The following is a 26,525-nucleotide window of genomic DNA, read 5'->3' on the forward strand; positions in this document are numbered from 1 at the left end:
GGGAGGGCGGGACGCATGCGCAGGGCGTGGCCTCAGGGAGCACGCTGGGAAGGGCTGCGAGCGCCTCCAGCAGGCCAGTGAGTGCGGTGGCGGTTGGACCAGGTGAGCAGTCTTGGCCTGGGAGTCCCACCTGGAGGGCGGCACGGAAGAGGGGACACTGCCCTGCTCCGGTAGCGCTCCCCCACCCCGTTCAGTCTGGGTCCAGAACAATGGAGAACTTGTTATTTATTTCGATCCTTGACAGGTTCTTGAAAGTTTTGCATTTACAGATCTTATCTTTGACAGATAAGAACATTGGTAAGTCCTAGAGAAGAGATGAAATTCAAATCAGGGCCTAGTTTAAGTTGTTCCTGAAAACAGGATTTTTGTTTGTTTGTTTGTTTGTTTCCTCCAGGGTTATTACTGGGGCTGAGTGCTGGCACTACACATCCGCCGTTCCTAGCAGTTACTTTTCCCTTTTTATTGGATAGGACAGAGAGAAATTGAGGGAAGAGGGGGAGACGTACACACACACACAGAGAGAGAGAGAGGGAGAGAGAGAGAACTGCAGACCTGCTCCACCGCTTGTGAAGTGTCTACCCTGCAGATGGGGAGCTTGAACCCAGGTCCTTGTGCAGGTCCTTATGCTAAGACTATATGTGCACTTACCCACCTGCATCATCGCCAGACCCAGAACAATGAAGAACGTTGTTTAAGTACTAATATAGCATAATGCAAAACCATTGGCTTATCTGACATAGGCAAGAGCACCGGGTCCCTTGCCCCCCCCCCCACCCCTGGATAGGCTGGGGACCTCTTTCTAGTTGTTGGGGCAATTTCTCCAGACTTGAATCAGCTGTTTTGTTGTTGTTTGTTTGGAGGTTGGGGGCAGGGTCTTATGTGGAGCCCAGATTCTTGTTTTGTGTATTTGAAACATGACATGTCTTTTTTTATGTTTAAAATATTTTATTTAGTGGCTGTGGTGGCACAGTTGGTTAAGTGCATGGATTACAGTGCTCAAGAACCTGGTTTCAAGTCTTTAGTTCACGTTTCAATCTACAGGGGGAAAGTTCTATAAGTAGTGAAGGAGTGTTACAGGTCTTTCTCTCTCTTTTCTTTTCTTTTCTTTTTTTTTAATATTCTCTTTTTTTGCCCTTATTGTTTTATTGTTGTAGTTATTATTGATGTCGTCATCATTGGATGGGACAGAGAGAAATGGAGAGAGGTGGGGAAGATGGAGAGGGGGAGAGAAAGATAGACACCTGCAGACCTGCTTCACCTTTTGTGAAGCGACTCCCATGCAGGTGGGGAGCCAGCAGCTGGAACCTAGATCCTTGAGCTGGTCCTTGTGCTTTGTGCCACCTGCGTTTAACCCACTGCGCTTCAACCGACTCCCTCTCTTTTCTTTTTACCAGAGCACTGTTCAGCTCTGGCTTATGGTGGTGCAGGGGATTGAATCTGGGACTGTGGAGTCTCAGGAATGAGAGTCACTTTGCATAACCATTATGCTATCTACTCCTACCCGTCTCTTTCCCTCTTTATCTCCCCTGTCTCTCCTTTCCCTCTTGATTTCTGGCTGTCTCTAACAACAAATAGGATAATAAAATATTTTATTTATTTGTATTAATGAGAGAAATACAGAGAAGAATATACAGAAATGGTTTATGCTTTGAATCTGAGGTCTCAGAGCCTCAGGCATGAAAATCTTTTGCATAACCATTATGCTGTCTCCCCGACCTCCAAGAATGCCTAGTTACTACTATAACAGACCAACTTAAACATTTTATTTTTCCAGAGCACTGCTCAGTTCTGGCTTATTGGAGTGCCAGGAATTTAACCTGGAACCTCCAAGCCTCTGACATGAAAGCCATTGAAATATGACATGTCTTACAACAGCCCTGTGAGCTGGGTTCTATCACCAGCTCACGGATGGGAAGCCTGCCCCTCAGGGAACAAGTGCCCCTCAGGCACTGTGATGATGCCATGCATTGTCTACAGGTCTGAGATGGACCCTGTCTTGAGCCCAGTGCTTGGGAAAGATGCATTTCCCTCCCACCTAGATCCTAGATCCCCATCATACACCAGAACCCCAGAGCACCTCCAGCCTACCCATCCCTGCTTCCCCAGGATCTTTTCCTTTGATGCAATACACAGGCAAAAGACTAGGTCAGTCACTAGGTTGATAACTTTGGGATCAAGAGTCTGAAGTGACTGTGACCTTCCCTTTTGTAATGTGATTCTGGCTTGTTAAACAATGCTCATTGTGCCTGGGTATCCCCCCAGCTGCACAGTGGGGTTAAAGGTGACACATTGGAAGGGCAATATCAGAAACATTGCATAGCATCTAGTCATCTCAAAATTAATGACAGTATCCTTTTCCAGGATGATGGTAGATAGCATAATGTTTATACAAAGAGACTGTCATGCCTGAGGCTCCATAGTTCCAGGTTCAATCCCCTCTACCACCATAAACCAGAGCTGAACAGTGCTCTGGTTAAAAATGCAAAATAATAATAAAAAAACCAGTATCTCTTTCCTGACTCTTGCACTTATCAGTCCCTGGGGCTAGCTTGCTTGTGTCACCCCTGATGAGTTTGTGTCACCATTACTGGTGACAGGATATGAGATTTCGCTGGTCTCACTGGACTCTATTTTTATTGTATCTTAATTGAAAAGTCCCTGAGCTAATGCACATTTGTCTTGCAGAAGTTTTTCTTATTTAGGAGTTCGACATGGAGTCATATTATCTTCAAAGGAGTATTGGTGCATGTCTGGTTCAAGGTCTTGCAGAATTAGGAAAAATCCGCCCATTGGATCCAATAGAATATTTATCATTGTGGATTTCCAAGTATAAAAAAAATGTGACTGCAGAGCAACTGGTAAGTGTGGATCTGCATTTAGAAAATTAAAAAACTAAAATAATTGGTTGAACTTTTCTGTTTAATTTCTTTATTATTCTGATGTCTCAAAAACAGTATGTTTATCAAATAAAATCTTGGATTTTTTTTTATAAAACTTTTTTTTAAATTTTTTAAAATTTATTTTATTTATTTATTCCCTTTTGTTGCCCTTGTTGTTTTATTGTTGTAGTTATTATTGTTGTTGTCGTTGTTGGATAGGACAGAGAGAAATGGAGAGAGGAGGGGAAGACAGAGAGGAGAGAAAGATAGAAACCTGCAGACCTGCTTCACCGCCTGTGAAGCGACTCCCCTGCAGGTGGGGAGCCAGGGTTCGAACCGGGATCCTTATGCCGGTCCTTGTGCTTTGCGCCACCTACGCTTAACCTGCTGTGCTACAGCCTGACTCCTAAAATCTTGGATTTGAGAAAGTAGTTAGAAATCAATACCCAAAGAAGGCATCTATTTGTATTTTTAGGTCTTTTATCTACACATTTGTCTGTATATTTTTCCACATAATTTTGATTATACTCAATTGTATTTTTTTAAGTTACTGGGAAAGGGCTTTGTGAATATGGCACCACCACTGGTCCAATTGTCCCATTTTGACTTCTTCTGAGAGAAGCCAAAAAAAAAAAAAAGAGGAAGAGAAAGAAAGGACTGAGAGGAGAGGCACTACATCCTGCTCCACCATCCATAGAGTTCCTGCTCCTGTGTGGTTGGTGCCTTGGCTCAAAACCCCAAGGCCAGACACGGTGCACCGACTAGAGAGCATATGTTACAGAGTGCAGGGCCTTGGGTTCCTATCCCTGGAGGGGATAGGAACAGCAGGAGGAAAGCTTCATGAGTGGTAAAGTAGTGCTGCAGTATTTCCTTTTCCCTCTTGATTTTCTCTCTCTAAATAAATAAATAAGATATTAACAACAACTACAAACTCATTTAAAAATAAAAAACAGTATGGATCAACATGCTGATGCCCATGTCCAGCAGTGAAGCAATTATAGAAGCCAGACACCTTCTGCACCCTAAGAATTTTGGTCCATACTCCAAAAGGGATAAAGAATAAGGAAACTTCCAATGGATGGGAACTCTTGTGGTGGGAACTGTGTGGAATTGTACCCCCGTTACAATATTGTTAATCATTATTAAATCACTAATAAAAAATTGAGAGAAAAAAACCCCAGAACCTCACACATGGAAGGTGTGCACTCTACTGGATGAACTAACTTCCATTCCCCTATAAGTGTAATTAATTACTTGCTCCTTGTAAATAAAAAACACATCTCAAATCATTTGTTTCCACATACATACTTTGCTTAACCTGTTGCAAGATTCTTTTTTAATTTTTTTATTATCTGTATTTTTTTTAACAATGCCAGAGACAAAAGGAAATGATTGAACTGGCACGTGAAAGAGAAATAGCTCTGATGGAAAAGGAAATGATGGAGAGGCTCAAGGCAGAAGAGCTCATGTTTCAGCAGGTGAGACAAAAGAATTCAGAGAGATGACTCTAATTAGCTGTGTCAGCCTCAGTGTGGTACAACCCAGATGTTGGAAAACTCATCTCTGGTGACTTAGAGCTTTCTTAACAGCTTCATCTTTCCGTAAGAGCGAGTAATCCTCTTCTTGGCTGGAAAAGCAGCAGCAGTGAGGTAGGATGGAAGCCCATCAAGTGTGCCCCCCCCCCCAGAATCCGAGGAGAGAGACCACCTTAGTGAGACCTGTGTGACCAACCAAGTGTGTGTACTGCTGGTGGAGTTGGGTCGGGACTACTGTCTTCCGTGATCATTCAGGACCACTGGTGACCACAGGAGGGGCAAAATAGGGAAGGTGGGGATGATTATCTGCCAGAGATGCAGTGGAGAGGCAGAGTGGTAGGTAGAGCAGCAGCATGGGCCAAGTGGTTTGAAATGGCATCTTTGGATAGTGGGAAGACAGATCTTAAAGACTTTGCATTACTCAATCTGATAAGATTAGGAGTCAGGTACTCCTAATGGTGCCCTGTATTTTATTTCTGTGGTGATGTGATTTTTTCTGTGTATACCTAGGTATGTGAAGGACACAAGCCCTCTGAAGGAGGTTTAGGTTGCAGAACTGGGGAATTGAAGGTGTCAGTAAGAAAACACTTGAAGAGGATGGATCATGGAGCATAAGCTAAATAGAGTAAAACTCCAGAGTGCCTCTGAACAAATTTAATATCAAGAGCATTTGAACTACATTTAAGTCACCTCTATAGAGTATCCACATTTTAAAAATTATCTTTATATATTTACAGGGTAGAGATAGCCAGAAAGGGGGTTATAGAGAGGGATAGAGACACCTGCAGCACTGCTTCACTACTTGTTAAACTTTCTTTTAAAATATTTTTATTTTTTATTTTTCCTTTTTTATTTTTTTATCAGAGCACTGTTCAGCTCTGGCTTATGGTGGTTTGGGGGATTGAACCTGGGACCTCAGGGAGAGAGAAAGAAAGAGAGAGAGAAAGGGAGAGAGAGAAGGGGAGAGAAAGGGAGACTCTGTAATAGATGAGAGAGAGAGAGAGAGCATTGACCTGTGGAGACATGGACTAGCAGAAAGGACTTGAAGAGAGTGAGGCTGAGATTAAGAGAAACTGGTTTCACTTGACCAGAGTCAGGTGAGCAGGAGTGTCAGGACTCCAGGCATCTCCCTGGGGGCTGCTATAGCAAGTGTCCCCATAGTTTAGCACGTCTGACTTGAAATTACTTGGAATTTGACAAATTTTTAGCAAGCTTGTGTTTTTGCAGTAGAGACTTTTTAAAATTTTTATTTATAAAATGGAAATATTGACAAGACTATAGGATAGGAGGGGTATAATTCCACATAATTCCCACCCCCAGAACTCTGTATCCAACCCCCTCCCCTGATAGCTTCCCTGTTCTTTATCGCTCTGGGAGTATGGACCCAGGGTCATTATGGGGTGCAGAAGGTGGAAGGTCTGGCTTCTGTAATTACTTCCCTACTGAACATGAGCATTGGTAGGTTGATCCATACTCCTAGCCTGTCTCTCTCTTTCCCTAGTGGGGCAGAGCTCTGGGGAGGTGGGGCTCCAAGACACATAGTGAGGTCCTCTGCCCATGGCATCATGGTAGTATCTGGAACATGGTGACTGAAAAACAGTTAAGATATAAAGCAGAACAAAATTGTTGACTAATCAGGAACCTGTTTTGGAAAAATCTAGGTCTATATTAGGTATATTCCAAGGTGCCCATGACTTTAGTAGTTTTTGCCTGCACCTGACAGCTAACATGCAGGTGGACCCAGGGTATTGTCTGGGGGGATGATGTCATAGTTGGAAAAAAGACTAGAAAGCTGGATCAGGGAAGAGAGTAGCTCCCAAGTATGGGAAAATTATATAAATATTCTTAACCATAAACCCCATAATTTGATCTGGGGCCAATATTCAGCACAAGAGTCTATGTAACCTCTGCATCCCTGTAGGTCTGAGCTCATTTTTTTTTTTTAATTTTTTAAAATTTATTTATTTATTTATTTTCCCTTTGTTTTTGCCCTTCTTGTTTTATTGTTGTAGTCATTATTGTTGTTCTTATTGATGCTTTGTTGTTGGATAGGACAGAGAGAAATGGAGAGAGGAGGGAGAGATAGGGAGAGAGAAAGATAGACACCTGCAGACCTGCTTCACCGCTTGTGAAGCGACTCCCCTGCAGGTGGGGAGCCGGGGGCTTGAACTGAGACCCTTATACTGGTCCTTGTACTTTGCGCCACCTGCGCTTAACCGCTGCGCTACCACCCGACTCCCCTGAGCTCATATTCTGTGGTCACGCTAGGAACATTCCAGGCTGCACTAATTTTAGGACCCATCTTCCTCAGGTGGTAGGTAGAGTATATTGTCCAACCTCCCTTTGGAGAATGGAACATTCTCTACCATTGTTGATCCACATTGAGGGCAAAGGCCTACAGGAGCCCACAAAGGGGTCCACTATGTTGTTCCTGATGGAGATGACCAGTGACAGTAGTGAGAGGTCTAGGCCCATATGTCTGTGTGGGAATTCCAGGACTCCCTGACTAGGGCCCCAGCTGATGGGATGGCCTGCTAGTGACTAAAGAGTCATCATTAAAGTATGCCAGTCTCTTGCCCTTATTCAACTTTTGCAGTCTTTACTTTGTCTGACAAGGTTAACTTTGGAGTGATTGAGGGATGTGCAATAGACGGTAAGTGAAAAGGTGCCCATTTGCTTCTATCTGACCTTTTGTGTGGATGAATTTCTGTGGTGAATTCCTCACTAATTTTTCTTGTGTTTTCTGTAAATATCAGTTCCCTGTTTTGTTTTGTGGTTGCCATGTGTGTAATAAGTAGAAACTGTTTCATTAGGTACTTTAAGGTGTATTTTTAGGTCTTTCTACTTGCTTGCTTCATTTATTGACTCACTGCAAACTATTGTGCACTTTTGCTTTAAGGTATATATTTTCCCCTAATTTATGGATACATGTGCATGTGCCCTCTCTCATGGGCCCTGGTTTATATCTAGGTTTTGAGGTTTTGTTAAGAAGTGCACCACCCAAAATGGAATTAAGGAGTCTTATGAGCTAGGAAAGGTCTCACTAGAGTAATGAAGCTGGAGGGTTGACATTCCATGCCTGACATCTCTGGACACAGTCAGAAGTGAAGCATGTTGAGTTGGCACTGGTTGCATTGATTAGGTTGGGATCAGCAGATGCAGTATCAGTTGGTATGAACTGAGAGAAGCATGCAGGAAAGTGAGCCCCACCCTAGAGGTTCTAGGCCTGGGAGAAATATGGGCTTTATAGTGAAAGGGGAAGGTTCTTGCTGTCTTAGGGCTTAAGAAGGCAATAGATAGTTAATGCTATAACCAAATTATTTGGAAATTGGGTTAACTTTGAAAATCCCTTTGTTAGAATTTTCTGTATCATACAAGACTTCACCATAATTTATGTCCTATTATGCTATTTACATATAGCTGTATCTTATAGAGTAACACCACTAGTTGCTTCTGTTCTCCCTGGTCTAAGCTTTTAGGAGATTTAATATTTCAAAGAACATGCCATTATTAGAAATTTATTAACAATTTGAGTCCACTGTTATGTGGGACTATGTGAAAGCTTGGTAGAGCTTATGGGAGCTCTCCCATCCTTGGATGGAGGTCTGGAAAGACACCCTACTTGTTAGTCTCTCTCATCATAGAGGTGAGCCAAGAGGGGAAAAGGCTCCCATACTAAGCTTGCCTTGTTAGCCTCTCAAGCCCACAGAGATCTCACAGTTTCTCCTTGCTAGCGGTAGGCCACATGGCTGCCTGCTTTAAGGTTCATTTACTCAAAATTCACCTCACCTTCTGATCACAAAGGAGAACACACCTATCACACACTCCTAGCAGTGCCCTTTGATGTCCTTAATTTGCATCAAACCTTGCTTATCTTCTCTCTATCTCACCTTAACTGGTTTAACCCCTATTCTCCTCTCAAATGCCTCTGGGTAATTAAATGCCTGCATCAGGAGACTAATTATCTTGATCTTTATGTATCTGCATCAATTCTTGTCATACCAGCCCCCTACCATAGGGGCAAGCTGACCTTTAAGAAACCTTCCAATTCTGTCTGGTGTCTCTTGCCTATTTCGCTGAGTCCCTTGAACTATCGAGAGAGAACCAGTCGCTTACCTTGGTTGCTGAGAGTCACCCTGCGGGAGCCCCAGCACTATTAAAATTCAATCTGATTACCAATTTGTAGTTTTAAGTGCTTAGATTGAAGGAACATATACTCAGCCTATAGTCTATGCATCAAAAAGTTTGAGACATTTGATCCATTTTCCCCCTCTCATATTAATTAAATAGTGATTTATGAGACTGTAAGTTAATAGGAGTGTATATTAACACCATTCCCACCATCAAAGGTCTGTGTCACATCCCCCACTCCCCCAGAGAAGCTGAACCTGAACATCTACCCTCACCTTCCACCCAGAGATTTTTACTTTGGTGCCTACTCCAAACTCAGTCAGATTCTGCTTTGAGTTTCCCTTTCTATTATTCTTTCTCAACTTTTGTTTATGAATGGGACCATCCCATACTTGTTTTTGTCTTTCTCACTTATCTCACAACATAATTCCTTCTAGCTCCATCCAAGATGGGTCAGAGAAGGTAGGTTCATTGTTCTTAATAGCTGCATACTATAAAAAGCTGTAAATATACCACAGCTTTCTCAGCCATTCATCTGTTGCTGGGCACCTGGTTTGCTTCCAGGTTTTAGCTATTATGAAGCTAAACACGGCCAAGCCATCTACTCCAAATCGTGTCTTGCGGACGTTTACCATACAGCCTCTTTGACCTTCTGCGACTCCATTACTATTGGAACTATTCAGCTCGTCAACGTATATAAGCCTCCCAGTGCCTCATGGGATAATGAGGTCCTGCCTAGCCCGAATCACCCAGCCATTTACGTTGGAGACTTTAATAGTCATCACCAAGACTGGGGATATTCCTCCACTCGTGCTGACGGCTCTATCTTAGCCGACTGGGCTTCAGCGAATGACCTCTCCCTATTATACTATCCCAAACAGCCAGGCTCTTTTCACAGTGCTAGATGGAATAAAGACTCGTCACCCGACCTGTGCTGGATTAGCACAGTCAACAGCCAAGCCTTTCCCGCTACGAGACAAGTTCTCAAGATCTTCCCGCACAGTCATCACCACCCAGCTATCATCCACATTGGTCTCCAGCTCCCACTGATTCTGTGCTCGGAGAAACAAAGATGGAACTTTCAGAAGGCAAACTGGCGTCTGTTCAGTGATCTTACCAACAAATCTATTCCTGCAATTCCAATTAACTCTATCTCCTCTGAAGATTCCTACAGGCGCTTCTGCCAAGCCATCTTCAAAGCAGCTTCCCAAGCCATTCCTCGTGGGAGACGTGCTAACTATACGCCTTGTCTTGATGCTGAATGCGAGCAACTACTAAAGCAGTATGATGAGTCGGGCGACCCAGATGTGGCCGACCATCTCATTGCCTCCCTGGATGCAGCACGCCAAGCCCACTGGCAACAACTCACAGAAAGTCTGAACTTCACCCACCCAAGTAGGAAGGCCTAGAAGCTTCTTCACAGACTGGGTGCCGGTAGCCAACCCCCTCCCATCTCCCATCCTCCCGTATCTCCAAACTCGGTGGCCAGTCACCTAACTCAAGTTGGACATGCTAAGATCGGCCCAGTCTGGAAAAGAGAAATTTCCCATGAGTGGTCATCCCACTTCCAGTTATCTTGTCCATTTCCAAAACTCTCTCCCTTTATACTGTCTGAACTGGAAGACGCTTTGAAGAGGGTTAAACCGGGAACAGCTGCTGGCTATGATAACATCACCCCAGAACTCATTCTTAACCTGGGTCCCGCGGCAAAGAAGTGGCTCGCTTCATTCCTGTCCCACATCTTGGAATCTGAGTCTATGCCCAAAGTTTGGCGTCGTGCGAAGATAATAGCGGTTTTGAAACCAAAGAAAGACCCAACACTGGCCGCCAGCTATAGACCAATTTCTCTCCTCTCCGTGTGTTACAAACTCCTTGAGAGGCTGCTTCTGTCACGTATTTCTCCTCTTACAGAGAAATTCCTATCACCCGCCCAAGCTGGTTTCCACCCAGGAAGATCTACCTGCGAACAAGCGCTGGCCCTCTCAACTTACATTGAAAATGGATTCCAGAAGAATTTAAAGACGGGTGCTGTCTTTGTTGATCTCACAGCAGCCTATGACATGGTCTGGCATCGTGGTCTCCTAGTCAAGATCTCAAGATGCCTGCCTCCATGGGTGGCCAACACTATATCGTTTCTTCTCCAAAACAGAAGATTCCGGGTGCATCTGGGTGACAAGTCTAGCAGATGGAGACTTGTCTCAAGTGGCCTCCCCCAGGGCTCTGTTCTGGCTCCTACGCTATTTAATATTTACATCAATGACCTCCCAGAAACTTCTTCAAGGAAGTTCATCTACGCCAATGACATCTGCTGTGCAACTCAGGCATCAAAGTTCGACATCCTCGAGGAAACACTCACGAAAGACATGTCTCTGATATCTGATTACTGTAAAAAATGGCGACTAATCCCTAGCACTGCAAAAACGATATCATCTGTTTTCCATCTACACCATGCCTCGGCCTCGCATGAGCTTAATGTGCAGCTTGACGATATGAGAATCCTATCTAACAAATTAGAAATAATGAATGAAAGGAAGAAAAAAAATCATAGAACAAACAATTAAGTTCATAACAGTAAATGAAGCACCACTGGTTCAATAATACATAGTTGATTAAAATAGCTTCTGCAGAATAGCTGCTTTGTTGAATACTGGAGGCTTTACACATTGTACTTCTCAAGCTTTGTAAAAATGTCCCTTTCACATAGACTTCATCACCATTGACAGTAATACATCTTAGAATATTCTACTCTTGGTTGTCTGGGATCAATGTTTGCCCATCATCCTAGGAATATTCTTCCTGGAGATTGATTTTGCAGTCCCTTCAAACTCAGCACTGATTCTTCAAATAAACAACTCAGCAGTATTGGGTCCATTTGCCTGCTTATAGAGGGCTAAGAAAAAACACTCAAAATCTTTGTATCACTTTTAGTTGATTGTTAATGTTATTCCCAAGGTCACTGACATTTTATTTTAGCAATTACACTTTCCAAAAAGGCTAATAATTTTATGTATTTTTCCCCTGGACATTGAAATCAAAAATGTGTTAATTAAATCACCATTGACAGGTTTATTTTCTTGCTCAGCTAAACACTGGGCCATCAACTTGGTAACCTACTTTATCTGCAGCCTCCTTTTCCTTTTAAGTCTTACAAAGAATTTTTAATTTTTCTTGTATTTCTGAACTTTTTTTTTTATGTTGAGATGCCTGGGGTGAGGGCTGGGCCTCATACCCTGATGTTTATTGTATTTAGAATTCATTATTTATTATTATTTTTTAAATTATCTTTATTTATGGTTAGAGACAGTCAGAAATTGAGAGGGAAGAGAGAGAGAGAGAGGGAGTGAGAGACAGAGCTACACCTGCAACCTTGCTTTACCACTAGCAAAGCTTTCCTCCTACAGGTGTGATTATTATTAATGTATTTATATATTTATTATTGGATAAAGGCAGAGAGAAATTGAGAGAGAAGGGGAAGATAGAGAGGGACAGATAGAGAGACACCTGCAGTCCTACTTCACCACTTGTGAAGCTTTTCCCCTGCAGGTGGGGACTAGAAGCTTGAACCTGAGTTCTTGAAACCAGGTGCACCACTGCCTGGCCCCCTAAAATTCATGTCATAATAATACAGCATTCTTTACCATTTAAACATGATGATACAGTCATCAACACTCTACTGTTTCTTAGAAGAGTAACACTTAAAACCCATTTATTTATTTATTTATTGTTTCGACTTGAGTATGCACAACATAGTTACATGGTGGCTCACCCAGTGCTCCTGAGTTAAACCAGTGTCCCTGTGATTTGCTGAGTGTAGTGATTAAGAAGACCAGCTGTTGCAACTCAGAACTTAAACAGGGGCTTAGGGCTGTGGTGCATAAAAGGATTCACAGCAAGGAGCTGAGAACAGGTTTAAACAATAGAGGCTTTATTTGGGCTGCTATCTAGGTGCTGCCAACTAAGGTATGGTAGGAGTGTAAATTGGTTCAACCCCTGTGAAGAGCAATCTGGAGAATTATCAAAATGCTAGAAGTGGACCTACCCTATGACTTGGCAATTCTTCTGGGGGTATATTCCAAGGGAACAAAGACACCCATCCAAAGAGATCCTTGTATAGCTGTGTTCATAGCAGCACCATTTATTATAGCCCAAACTTTGAAGCAGTTTAGGTGTCCAGCAAACAGATGAGTGGAATACTACTCATCTGTTAAGAATGATGCAATCTTTCTTCACCTCATCTGGGATGGAGATTGAAGGCACCATGTGAAGTGAGATAAGCCAGAAAGAGAAGGATGAATATGGGATGATCTCACTTAGGTAAAACTTAAGAAACAAGAACAGAAAGAGAAACACCTTGGACTGGCTTGTCAAATTGCACCAAAGCAAAGGACTGTGGGAAGGAGGGCAAGGTAGGGCTTGCGGGGGGTTGGGGGAGTGGGGAGGGTTGGGGTCCTGGTGCAGGATGGTGGAAAAGGACTTAAGTTGGGGGGTTAGAGTGTTTTGTAGAAAGCTACATGTTGAGGTAAGAAATTTTACCCATGGGGGCCGGGCAGTAGCGCACCGGGTTAAGCACACATGGTACAAAGCACAAGGATTGAAGTAAAGATCCCAGTTTGAGCCCCTAGTGGGGACTTGCAGGGGGGTTGCTTCATGAGTGGTGAAGCAGGTCTGCAAGCGTTTATCTTTCTCTCCCCCTCTCTGTCTCCCCACCTCTCCTATCCATTTCTCTCTCTCCTACCCAACAACAATGACATCAATGACAATAATAATAACCATAACAATGATAAAAACAACAAGGGCAATAAAAGAGAAAAAAAAAGCCTCCAGGAGAAGTGGATTCATGTTGCAGTCACCAAGCCCCAGCAAAACCCTGGAGGCAAAAAACAACAACAACAACAACACTTTATCCATCTGTCAACAACTGTACTGCAAAGTCAATTGTAAACCCAATAACTCGCCCAATAAAATTACAAAACAAGGGGCCGGGTGGTGGCACATCCGGTTGAGTGCATGGGTTACAATGCACAAGGACCGAGGTTCAAGTCCCCAGTCCCCACCTGCAGGGGGGAAGCTTCACGAGTGGTGAAGCAGGGCTGCAGGTTTCTCTCTTACTCTCTATCTCCCCTAGCCCTCTCAATTTCAGACTGTCTCTATCCAATAAATAAAGATGTTTATAAAACTTTTAAAAAATGACAAAACACAACAAAAACAGCCATGATCTCTGTTGCAGCTTCTCTACTCTGCTATTATGCAAGAGCAATCAGGTGACCAGCTAGTGAGCATGACAGCAGTTCATTGTTTTTTGTTTGTTTTGCTAGATACTGAGATTTGAATTTCTTATAATTTCTATGTGTCATAAAATGTTGGTGTTTTTGTTTTGTTTCACATTTTCCAACCACTTTAAAATGTGCTACAGCATTCTTGGCCTGTAGACTGTACAGAGCCAGAGGTGGGTCTGATTTGCCCCTCAAAATTTGGTTTGCTGACTTCTATTATAGTGGGGTATATATGTTGACAGGAACAAATAGATTATTGATTAGCTGTGGTCTCAAATGACACACTTAGGGTTTTGAAAACCTGTTAATGCTTATAAAAATGTGTAAAAGAAAACCTGACTGCTGTCTTATTTTTAGCTTTAAGAACTGAAGCAACAAATTTTTTTTCCTTCTAAAATTATCAAGGAAACTTCATTTTTTATTTTTTATTTTCAAAATTTACTTCTAAGTGGTATGGGAGGTGGGGCAGTGGATGGAGCATTGGACTCTCAAGCATGAGGTCCTGAGTTCAATCCCTGGCAGCACATGTACCAAGAGTGATATATAGTTCTTTCTCTCTCTCCTGCTATCTTTCTCATTAATCAATCAATAAAATATTTTTTAATTACTTGAAAAGTTAATTACTGGGTGACTGTAACCATTTATTTTAGGAAGTTACTAGAACTAAGGTGGGCATAAACTTAATTATCCTAGACATTCATAATGACAAAATTAATCTCCTGCAGTTGGTCTGTTTCTTAATATGAATTATTTTTTGAATATTCAGCAACAGCTGGCGTTCCAGCTACAGTTGGAAATGCAAGAAAAGGAAAGGCAGAGACAAGAAGAACTACAAAGGGCTCAGGAACAATTAGAGCAGGTAATTTGAAACTTTATAGGTGTCTGTTTTATAATCTCCTAGAATCTTTAAGCTGTTGCTTCTAGCAGTTGCAATGTGGAATGAATTCATAGTCTAAAGACTTGTCACACATTAGCTCTGTTACTTAAGTTTATTTCAGGTTCAGTTTGTCTTTTTGAAAAACCTAGCTGGGGTGGGGTGGGGTAGATAGCATCATGGTTATGCAAAGAGAGTCTCCTGCCTGAGGCTCCAAAGTCCCAGATTCAGTACCCCCACCACCCAAAACCATGAGCTAGATTTGAGCAGGTATCTGGTAAAGAAAGAAAGAAAGAAAGAAAGAAAGAAAGAAAGAAAGAAAGAAAGAAAGAGAGAGAGAGAGAGAAAGAAAGGAAGAAAGAAAGAAAGAAAGAAAGAGAGAAAGAGAACAGGAGAGAAGAAAAACCTAGGTAATAGTTTAGTACTATTGTAATATTTCACTGTTATTCACTGTTATTGTAACCATCAGATATTATGTATATGAAATTGTTTTGTGACTAATAGAGTTCTCTATTAGTGATACTGTCAACATTTTAATACAAATTCTTTGCACCTATTGTGGTAGATGGTGTTGAAGGTTGAATATTCTGATTCCTGGGGTCAGGTGGTGGTGAACCTGGTTCAGTGCACATGTTACAATGTGCAAGGACCTGGATTCCAGCTCCCCAGTCCCCACCTGCAGGGGGAAAGCTTTGCAAGTGGTGAAGCAGGGCTGCAATTATCTCTCTGTCTCTTCCTCTTTATCTTCCCTTTCCTTTTCGATCTCTGACTGTATCCAATAAATAAAAACAATAAAGTTTTTTTGAACAAAATATTCTGATTCTTAAAACAACAATATGTCTAGTTTATTCCAGTTAAGAGTATTAACAACAGTAACTTACACTGTGAAATGTTTTATATAGACCTTTCACATCATTCAGTAAATGGACTGTGTCAAAATTCATGTCAAAATCCATTTTCTGGAGTTAGGAGGTAGTGCAGCAGTTAAGCACAGGTGGCACGAAGAGCAACAACTGGCATAAGGACCCCAGTTCCAGCCCCCCGGGCTCCTCACCTGTAGGGAGGTCACTTCATAAGCAGTGAAGCAGGTCTGCAGCTGTCTATCCTTCTCTCCCCCTCTGTCTTCCCTTCCTCTCTCCATTTCTCTCTGTCCTATCCAACAACATCAATAACAACAATAACTATAACAAAAAAAACAAGGGCAACAATAAATAACTAAATAAATAAAGAAAGATAGACACCTGCAGACCTTCATCACTGATTTTGAAGCGACCCCTCTGAAAGTGAGGAGCCAAGGGCTCGAACCAGGATCCTTACGCTGGTCCTCCACTTTGTGCCACCTGCGCTTAACCCACTGCACTACTGCCTGACTTCCTAAAAAAAATTTTTTTTTAATTTTTTATCTATAAAAAGGAAATATTGACAAAACCATAGGATAAGAGGGGTACAACTTTGCAGAATTTCCACTACCAGAATTCCGTATCCCATCCCCTCCCCTGATAGCTTTCCTATTCTTTATCCCTCTGGGAGTATGGACCCAAGGTCATTGTGGGATGCAGAAGGTTGAAGGTCTGGCTTCTGTAATTGCTTCCCTGCTGAATATGGGCATTGACAGGTCGATCCATACTCCCAGCCTGTCTCTCTCTTTCCCTAGTGGGCAAGGGCTCTGGGGAAGCAGAGGACACATTTGGTGGGGTTGTCTGTCCAGGGAAGTCTGGTTGGCATCATGGTAGCATCTGGAACCTGGTGGTTGACAAGAGAGTTAACATACAAAGCCAAACAAATTGTTGACCAATCATGGACCTAAGGGCTGGAATAGTGCAAATGAAGAGTTGGGGAGTCCTCCATTTTGTAGATAGCTAGTAGGCATATTTTAGTTAAATTCCAAAGGGCCTGTGGCTATACTAGTTTTTCTTTTTCCTTTTTCTTTTTGCCACTGAGCCTGAAATCTGATATGCCAATGGATCCAAGTTATTGTCTGGGGAGATGATGTCATGGCTGGATAAAGGACCAGAAAGCTGGATCAGGGAAGAGAGTAGCTCCCTAATATGGGAAAGGGGTATAAGTATTGTTGACTGTAAACCCCATCAATTTGATGTGATCTGGGGCCCATAATTAGTTTAGGAGCCTGTGTGATTTCTGCATCCCTGTAGATCTGAGCTCACATTCTGTGGTCATGAGTAGGAACATTCCATGCTGCCCCAATATTGACCCATCTTCCTCAGGTATAGCATAGAGTATGTTGTCCATCCTTCAGAGGATGGAACAGTCTCTACCATTGTTGATCCAAGTTGAGGGCAAGGTCCTATGGGGCCCACAAAGGGGTCTATTTTGTTGTTCCTGATAGAAATGACCGGTAGCAATGGAGAGAGGGATTTATTCGAGGTCTAGGCCCCTCAAGTCTGTTTGAGAATCTCAGGACTCCCCGATTAGGGCCCCAGCTGATGGAATGGCCTGAGAATGACTAAAGAGTCATTGTTAAAGTATGCCAGTCTCTTGCCTTTATTCAGCTTTTACAGTCCTTGCTTTGTTAAGGTTAGCTTTGGAGTGAGTGAGAGAACTGTAATAGGAAGTAGGTGAGGAGGGTATCTAAGTCTAAGTAGACACTATTTCATTATGAACTTGATACTGACTCACTATAGACTACTGTGTATTTTTGCTTTCAGATATATATTTTAACCTAATTTATGAATACCTGTGAACATATTCTCTAATGGCACCTGGTCTATATCTAGGTTTTGGGATTTTGTTAGGAAATGAACCTCCAGAAATGGAATTAGAGAACACCATAAAAGGAAAGGTCTCACCTGAGTGATGAGGGTGAAGGGTTGACATTCCATGCCTGACGTCTCATTTTTTCAAGGACTCAAAGAGAGATCTTAGATCATCCCAATAAAAAATGGTTTCCATTTTCTTACCACTTTGATCATTGTCTTCTTGAATGCATTTTGCTTTTCCTCCTTTTATTTTAGACTACTAAATCCTGACTGAAAAGTCACTATGTGTAATTAAATGTGTTTAGGTGTATAAGCATGTGTGTGTGTGTGTGTGTGTGTGTGTGTGTGTGTGTGTTTGTGTGTGTATACCCATGTGCCCTAGTGTACTCAGGATAAGGAGAACATCAGAATCTGCTGGTCTTTTTTTATAAGAACTATGTGTAGGGCTTTGAATTTGAACAATTTTTTTGTTTGTTTTTAAAGAGAGATCTAAAAGGCTAAACTCAAAGCCCTACACATAGTTCTTATAAAAAAAGACCAGCAGATTCTTATGCTCTCTTTATCCTGAGTACACTAGGGCACATGGGTATACACACACACACACACACATGCTTATACACCTAAACACATATAATTACACATAGTGACTTTTCAGTCAGGAATTAGTGGTCTAAAATAAAAGGAGGAAAAGCAAAATGCATTCAAGAAGACAATGATCAAAGTGGTAGGAAAATGGGAACCATTTTTTATTGGGATGATCTAAAATCTCTATTTGAGTCCTTGAAAAATCTGTAATTTATAGGAGGAACTGGGACTATATACGTTTTAGGATTCAGAAGAACACTCCTGACCTATGTGCATCACCGGAGTGTGACCAGAACCATAATAAAGTTAATAATCCATATTCCTATTGTCTTGTCCCCACCTGACCTTCTGTGACTGAACCAAACTATCACTCATAAAAGAAAATTTATTGGGAGGATTCTATATTGGAAAATAAAAATGGGTAACGACTCAACGATGGAGCGCTCTGGTACAATGCAACCTCCTAAGCCTTTGGGAGCAAGATAGTCACCTGCTGCCAGGGCTCCCACCTCCTCTTTTCTCTGTTCACTGGTTTCAGTCCCTTCTATAGTCTGGTGCGTGTGGCATAGGTGAGAGGAACACAGTCCCTTATGGCTTGTGGGCTGCCTGATGTTGTGGTTTCTGTTGTGAGAGGAAGGGATGAATTTATTTTTATTAAGAATTCTGACTAGACTAGCAGAGAAGTAAATACAGAAGCTCCAAAAAAGTTGGCTCCATATCCCCAGAGGGGGAGAAATGTTAGGGGAAGTTGACCAGAGAGCTCTGAGCTCCAATTCCATTAGAACTCAGAAGGAGAGAAGAAGAAAATAAAAGGGGTGGGGGGACACTCAGGAGTGGTAGTGTGACTTAGAAAGGAAGAGAAAGCAGGACCATAGGGGAAAAAATGAGGAAATGTAAAGATAGATAGTCTAGGTGACACACCTGGTTGAGGCACATGTTACAATGCACAAGGACCCAAGTTTGAGCCCCTGATTCCTACCTGCAGGGAAAAAGCTTCACAAGTGGTGAAGCAGGTCTGCAGGTGTCTCTCTATCTCTCTCCCTCTTTATTACCCCCTTCTCTCTAAATTTCTAGCTGTCTCTATACAATAAGTAAATAAATATAATACAAAAAAACTTAAAAAATTAAAATAACAGAATCTTAAGTGATAATAATGGTGTTAATTTGTAATTTGCCAGTTTTTAATAGCTCAAATTGGGAAATTATCCAGATCTCTAACAGCAGGTGAGTGGGTAAAGAAGATGTGGTATGTAGGCATAATGAAATACTACACAGCTGTAAGAAGTGATGAGATCTTCTCCTTTGCTACCTACCACATGGATTGAAATGGAGGGAAAGGACAGATACTGGATGCTGTCACTCATGAATTGGGCCTAAGAAACAAGGACAATCCAAGGTGAAACCTTAGTGGGTCAGGTCTGTTGGAGCAGATCTAAGGACTCAGAAGGTAGAATAAGATGGTAGTTTTGTAGAGCATAAGATGTGCTGACATCCGTCTTGGAGAAATGTCCAAATATATCCTTGTTGTCAGGGCTGGGGACAAATAATACTAAAAAAAAAAAAATTACAAAAGAGAGACTAGAAAGTTCAAAGTCTGCTGAAAGCCTACTAGTAGTTGCAGTAGTAGTAGAGGTAGTAGTAGCAGTAGTAGTAGTAGAAGTAGCAGCAGCAGTAATAGTAGTAGTGGTAGTAGTAGCAGTAACAGTAGTAGCACTGTTTAGTAGTAGTAGTAGCAGTAGCAGAAGCAGTAGTAGTGGTAGCAGCAGTAGCAACAGTGGTAGCAGTAATAGTAGTGGTAGTAGCAGTCATAGTAGTAGTGGTAGTAGTAGGAGAAGCAGCAATAGTAGTAGCAGTAGCAGCAGTAGTAGTAGCAGCAGTAGTAGTAGCAGTCATAGTAGGAGTGGTAGTAGGAGAAGCAGCAGTAGTAGTAATAATGGTAATAGTAGCAGTAACAGCAGTAGTAGCACCAGTAATAGTAGTAATGGTAGTAGCAGCAACAGTAGAAGTAGTAGTTGTGGTAGTAGCAGCATTAGCAGTATTAGTAGTAGCAGCAGTAGTAGCAGCAGTAGTAGCAGCAGTAGTAGTAGTTATAGTGGTATTAGTAGCAGTAGCAGTAGTAATAGCAGCAGTAGTAGTAGTAGTGGTAGTAGTAGCAGCAGTAGTAATGGTGGTAGTAGTAGTAGCAGCAGTAGTAATGGTGGTAGTAGTGGTAGTAGCAGTAGTAGCAGCAGCCGCAGTAGTAGTAATGGTAGTAATAGCAGTAACAGCAGCAGTAGTAGTAGTAGTGGTATTAGTAACAGTAGTAGTAGCAGTTGTAGTAGTAGTGGTAGTAGTAGCAATAGCAGCAGTACAGCAGCAATAGTAGTAATAGTAGTGGTAGTAGTAGCAATAGCAGCAGTACAGCAGCAATAGTAGTAATAGTAGTGGTGGTAGTAGTAGCAGTAGCAGCAGTAGTAGTAGTTGTAGTGAAGCAGTAGTAGCAGCAATAGTAGCAGTAGTAGTGGTAATAGTAACAGTAGCAGCAGTAGTAGTAGCAGCAGCAGCAGAAGTAGTGTTGGTGGTAGTAGTACAGTAGCAGCAGCAGTAGTAGTAGCAGTAGCAGCAGCAGTAGTAGTGGTGGTGGTAGTAGTTGCAGTGGCAGTGGCAGTGGCAGTGGTAGTAGTAGCAGTAGCACTAGCAGCAGTAGTAGCAGCAGTAGCAGTAATAGTAGTGGTAGTGGTAGTGGTAGTGGTAGTAGTAGTGGTAGTAGGCCATCATAAAAGTGAGAAGGGCCAGCAAAAAGGCTGTCCCGTCAAGCCCAGTGTCCTTTTATCTGCAAGGCTTACAAAATGTCAGGAATTTCAGATACAAAGTGATAGGTTTGGGTGGGAAACAGAACACATAATGGGGTAAATGACAGCATGTTAAACTCTGCATAGGAATGACTTATCAGTAGCTACAGAAAACCCTCCTCTATATCCAAGGTTAAAACTTAAATGTCTGAAGTTTTGGCTGCTCTCAGGCTGTGGCCTGTTGACCCAGCTATGAATATTCCCAACTCCTGGTGACAACAATAATCCTGTAGAGCAACATTCCCTCACTAAAGTAATATAGAAGCTCAAAAATCATGTGCGGTCATAATGTGTCAGCCCATTTTTTAATAAGCTGTGTTTGGCTATAAAGAAAACATGCTTATCTTTCACAAACTTGCAGTCTATAGAAATGTATTAAATGTGTCTAGATGACTCTTTTAAGAGCACTGCCTTTGCTATTAAGTCAATCACAGCATTATATGGAAATAAAAGTGCTTGAGGAGGACTGGGGGCGGCACATGCAGGAGAACACATCTGATGTTAAAAATGCTTGAAAACATGAATCTTGGGATCCAAATGAAAAAATGTAACAATTGTTTCTTCATCTTCACATATTATAGATGAGAATGAACATAGAAAATATGAGGACTGATGACATGTCCTATCTGGAGGTGAGAAGAAAAAGTTACTGTATTATGTGAAATGAAATGAATGTCTTGGAGTATAAAGCTCATTTTTATACATTAGGAGCTAATGTTCTAATACAGAGGCTATAAACATGATAGTCCAAATATCTGGTAATAACAAAGCAGAGACATGACATGCTTTCAAAGCAGATCCCAAAGTGGGTAAAAATAGGACACACAGTTTGTGTTTGGATTTTTATGGGATGCCAGGGAATTAACTGAAGGTTTTATGCTCATACAACACCACCAAATCCACTCACTGCTCCAGAAGTTTCATATATATGGAAGGGGGGAGAAAGAAGAAGAGAAGGAGGAGGAGCAGGAGGAGGAGGAAAGACGGAGAATAGATAGAGAGGAGAAGGCAGCTTGTGAGACAAAATGGATAGAGTTGGATACTTAAGCATGAGGTCCTGAGTTTGATCTCAGAGTGATGCTCTGGGATCTCAGTTTCTCCTCTCTCCCACAAGTAGGTAAGTAGGTAAGTAAAAATTTTTAAAGGGGGGGGAGGGGAGACACCATAGAAATCCTCCATCAAGCCACGACCTTTGTTTTAGTGTCATCTGCTGTACTCCTGTGTAGCACCAGGGATTGAGCTCCTATCCTCCAGCACAGTGCAATTTTCTCTCCCTCCCTCTCTTTAGATACATTTTAAAATTACCTTTCTTTACTGAATAGAGACAGCCAGACATTGAGAGGGAAGGGAGTGACAGGGAGAGAGACAGACACCTGCAGTACTGCTTCACCACTTGTGAAGCTCTCCCCCTGCTGGTGGGGACCAGCGACTCAAACCTGGATCCTTGTGCACTATAATGTGTGCGCTCAACCAGGTGCACCACCATCCGGTCTCACATTTTTACATTTTTTGAATGTGTGTTAAACAAGATTTTGCATTCATTTTTAGGACATGCCTGCTGTTGACAAGTCTTGATGGGTTTATTTTACTGATTAGACATGTGTAACCTTATGGAAGTTTTATCAAAGGAAGTAAACATATTACTTTTGAAGTTATTTTGAAGTGAAATTGAATTTGATGCTTTCAGGACATCACAACAGATCCAGGAAAAACACTTGCTGAAATCAGTGACCGGTATGGGGCACCTAACCTGAGTAGAGTGGAAGAGCTTGATGAGCCCAATCTATCTGATGTAAGCATCATTATTTGTTTATTTATTATTGGATAGAAACAGAGAGAAATTGAGATGGGAGGGGGTAGAGAGAGAAGGAGAGAGACAGAGAGACACCTGTAGTCCTGCTTCACCACTCATGAAGCTTTCCCCCTGCAGATGGGGACCAGGGGCTTAAACCCGGGTCCTTGAACACTGTAGTGTGTGTACTTAACCAGTTATGCCATTACCTGACCCTGAGAACTGTTTCTCTTTTTGTTTGGTGTGTGTGTGTGTGTGTGTGTGTGTGTGTGTGTGTGTGTGTGTGTGTGTGTGTGTGTGTGTTACTAGAGCACTGATCAGCTCAGGCTTGTGGTGGTGTAGTGGATTGAATTTGGGACCTTGGAGCCTCAGGCATGAGAGTCTCTTTGCATAACCATTATGCTATCTACCTCCACCCCATTGCCTGGCCCTGTAAGCAGCTTTAGAAACGTGTTTTATGAAAAGCAGATTCTTTTACTTTGGATAAGCCTAGTATGTATGATGCCAGCATTGGCTGTCCAATGGATTATGTGCTTCATAGAAAGAAAACCAACTCCCTGGATACTGGTCATCTCCCTGGTTTGCCTTCCTTTTTGTGAGTGCCATAGAGTGGGGGTGGGCAGCTGTTTGATTCCTTACAAATGAGTCAGCACTGATGGGCATGTAGCTGGAAGCTGATGTGGAGGTTCTTGTTTGTCACTTCACGCAGAGGGAGATCTGTATCTTTTGGAACTAAGCTTTGAAAAAACCTCAAAATCTCATCAAAACATGGATTTAGCAGGCTGGTAGATAATCACAATGCAAAGAGACTCTCATGCCTGAGGCCCTGAAGTCCCACATTCGATCTCCTGCACCACCATAAGTCAGAGCTGAGCTGTGATCTGGAAAAGAAAAAGTGTATTTAGCATCTTCGGCTGAAAAACATGATCTTTAAAGTCTATGGAACCAACATTTTGGCTCTTAGGATAAAATACATAACCGAATGAAAGTGCTTCCTTTTACAGTATGTAAGCACTTTTGGTTTCTCTATGAGACTGGCACTATGTGCATTGTTCCTGTGAATTGGAAGCAGATAGTTTGGCAGTTAATAGTCCTATCAGAATGAGTAGGTAATTTATTATCCAAACCAGTATTCCTTGAGAGTGGAAGGGGGAGTCATCAATAAACCCAAATTCAGTGGGTGTAAACCAGGACAGCATGACAAAGCAATACAAATTAACTAACCTTAGTTAGTGTGCACTGACAAAGAGGAAAAGCAGAAAAGGAAGCTTACTAGTCACCCCAGTGCAAAGTAGACAGGGCTGGGACCAGGGGACACAGAGAGATGGAGAGAGCTCAGTGGATTTAGTATTGACTAGGACAATAAGGATGAGAAGGGAATCACAGGTGAAATCTACATTTATACATTAAGAAAATGAAATAAATATTTTACTATTTGTTAATGTTAAGGATCTTAAGGAGGGAAAGTTAGTTTTCTGAACATGATGATTTTCCCAACTGTACATGAAATAGCAGAGTCCATTAGAAAAGTAATATCATGATAAATGGAATTCCAGAAGGAGAAATGGAGAATGGAACTGAGACTGTATTTAAGGAAATGGCAGCTAGAAAGTTTCTAAGTCTGTTGACTCAACCAGAAAAATAGGTGTTCAGGAAATAGAGAGAATACCCAAATTCCTGAATCTAAAATGACCTATATAATTGTAAAATTTGTCAGAAGTCAAGGACAAAGCGGAAATATTACAAGCTTCCAGAGAAAAGAAAAAGTAACATAAAAATCTACACTATAAGGGACCAGGTGGTGGTGCACCTGGTTGAGTGCACATCTTTTAGTGCACAAGGGCCAGAGTTCGAGCCCCTGGCCCTCAGCTGCAGAAGGAAAGCTTTGCAAGTGATGAAGCTGGTCTGCAGGTGTCTCTCTCCCTCTCTAGCTCCCTCTAACCTCTCTATTTCTGGCTGTCTCTATCCAATAAATATAATAAAAATAAATTTTAAAAAAGAAAGAATAAGTTAGTATAAAACAAAATTCCAGTGACTATGAAAAACAAAAATAAAAAAGAAAGCTCAGGGAGACAGGCAGTATTGCACCCAGTTAAGAGCACATAAAACTAAGCACAAGGACCCATGCAAGGATCTGGGTTCAGACCCCCAGCTCCCCACCTGGAGGGTGGATGCTTCATAAGTGTAGGTCTGCAGTTGTCTGTCTGTCTGTCTCCCCTGCTCTGTCTCCCCTCCTCTCTCAATTTTTCCCTGTCCCCTCCAATAAAATGGGAAGAAAAAAAAAAACGGTTTCCAGGAGCAGTGGATTCATAGTGCAGGCACTAAGCCCCAGCAATAACCCTGGAGGCAAAAATAAATAAATAAATAAATAAATATTTTGTATTGTTAAATGGGAAACTGGGGAATGTTATGCATGTACAAACTATTGTATTTATTGTTGAATGTAAAACATTAATTCCCCAATAAAGAAATAAATTAAAATAAATAAATAAATAAATAAGTATTTTAAAAAGGAAGCTTATAGTGGCAAAGGTCCATGTTAACAAAGAAGAAAGATCTTGAATAAGCCATCTAACATTACATCTGAAGGAACTACAAAAGAAGCAACAAACAAACAAATGCAAGTCAGTATAGGAGAGTGAATAATAAAAATCACAGCAGAAATAAATAGAGTAGAAACTGAAAAGATGATACAGATCTGATGATGATCTGAAATTAAATGAAATCAGATCTGATTCCTTGAAAGAATATATGAAATAGAGGGTCAGGCAGTGGCACAACTGGTTAAGCGCACACATTACAGTATACAAGGACCCAGGTTCAAGCCCTGGACCCCACCTGCAGGGGAAAAGCTTCTAAAGTGGTGAAGTAAGGCTGCAGGTGTCTCTCTGTCTCTATCCTCTGTCTCTCCCTCCCATCTCAGTTTCTGTCTGTCTCTATCCAATAACAGATAAATAAAAAAAAATATATATATATATATATACATACATATATATATATATATATACATATATATTAGGTCAACCCCTGTCTAGGTTCACTAAGAAAAGCCATGATAAAAAGTGCCAGAAATGGAAAAGGCAAAACTTCAGCTGATACCAAGAAACAGAGGACCATAAAAGAGACTGTGGCAGCCCCTTCCAAGTCTTACAGGCAAGCAGCTTTCAGCCAGCCACATGTGTTCTCAAGATCAGACACATTCTTCCTTCTTTCCTTCCTTCCTTCCTTCCTTCCTTCCTTCCTTCCTTCCTTCCTTCCTTCCTTTCTTCATTCCTTCTTTCCTTCTTTCCTTTCCTTCCTTCCTTCTTCCCTCTTTCCTTCCTTCTTTCTTTCTTTCTTTCTTTCTATCTATATCTATATGAAAGAAAATGGGGCAACTTTGCAGAAATGGACACAGTTTTTAGAAACATGCAGCTTTCTAAGACTGAGCCAGAAGGAAAGAGATATCCCACATAGGTTAGCCAAAAGTGCAGATTGAGTCAGTAATCAAAAGTCTCCGTAAGAACAAAAGACCAGAGTGAATTTTACAAAACTTTATAAGGAATATTAGAAATTCTAATATTTAGGAGATATAGAAAAGGACCCTCACAAGAAAGATAAAGGGTTGCCATGAGTGAGACTAGCAAAAGTAGAAGAATGGGTTAATACATTGACAGTCCCATTCTAAGTATGTTTAATCTGAATTTTATTTGAAATAATCTGAAATTATTCAAAAGCTTTGTCATGCAGTCCCATAGAAATTCCCTAAACTCTATTTACATTGGCTGGTACATTTTCACAATTCAAATCATATTAAAGTACAATCACTTTTATTTTGCTTCTAGGTTGCATTAAACATTGATCAAGATTTATAGAATCAACCAACTCTACAGCAATAAATCTTTCTGCTTGTTTCCGGTTTCAAAATA

General features: G+C 41.6%; 1 protein-coding gene across 3 annotated transcripts; it reads left to right on the forward strand.

The window, feature by feature from the left end:
- DYDC1 (DPY30 domain containing 1) lies at nucleotides 1-26,525 on the forward strand. Of its 3 annotated transcripts, none has more exons than XM_007539049.3 (7): nucleotides 2-102; nucleotides 2,686-2,858; nucleotides 4,256-4,357; nucleotides 14,585-14,677; nucleotides 21,407-21,457; nucleotides 22,513-22,617; nucleotides 26,442-26,525. In XM_007539049.3, the coding sequence occupies exons 2-7, from the start codon at nucleotides 2,712-2,714 to the stop codon at nucleotides 26,469-26,471; spliced, it is 528 nt and encodes a 175-aa protein (XP_007539111.1). In that variant the 5' UTR covers nucleotides 2-102; nucleotides 2,686-2,711; the 3' UTR covers nucleotides 26,472-26,525. The 3 variants fall into 3 exon arrangements, with proteins under 3 accessions (XP_060049785.1, XP_007539111.1, XP_060049780.1); XM_060193797.1 differs by lacking the exon at nucleotides 2-102 and adding an exon at nucleotides 140-297; XM_060193802.1 differs by lacking the exon at nucleotides 14,585-14,677 and having other exon boundaries at nucleotides 1-102.

The sequence above is a fragment of the Erinaceus europaeus genome, chromosome 1 (assembly GCF_950295315.1).
Source record: "Erinaceus europaeus chromosome 1, mEriEur2.1, whole genome shotgun sequence".
NCBI lineage: Eukaryota > Metazoa > Chordata > Mammalia > Eulipotyphla > Erinaceidae > Erinaceus > Erinaceus europaeus.

Excerpts from the sequence above, each read along its gene's own strand:
- DYDC1 (XM_007539049.3), top strand. The coding sequence starts at position 2,712 with ATGGAGTCATATTATCTTCAAAGGAGTATTGGTGCATGTCTGGTTCAA. Across the intron at positions 2,859-4,255 it reads ATGTGACTGCAGAGCAACTG|AGACAAAAGGAAATGATTGA; the intron begins GTAAGTGTGGAT and ends TAACAATGCCAG. Across the intron at positions 21,458-22,512 it reads ATGACATGTCCTATCTGGAG|GACATCACAACAGATCCAGG; the intron begins GTGAGAAGAAAA and ends TGATGCTTTCAG.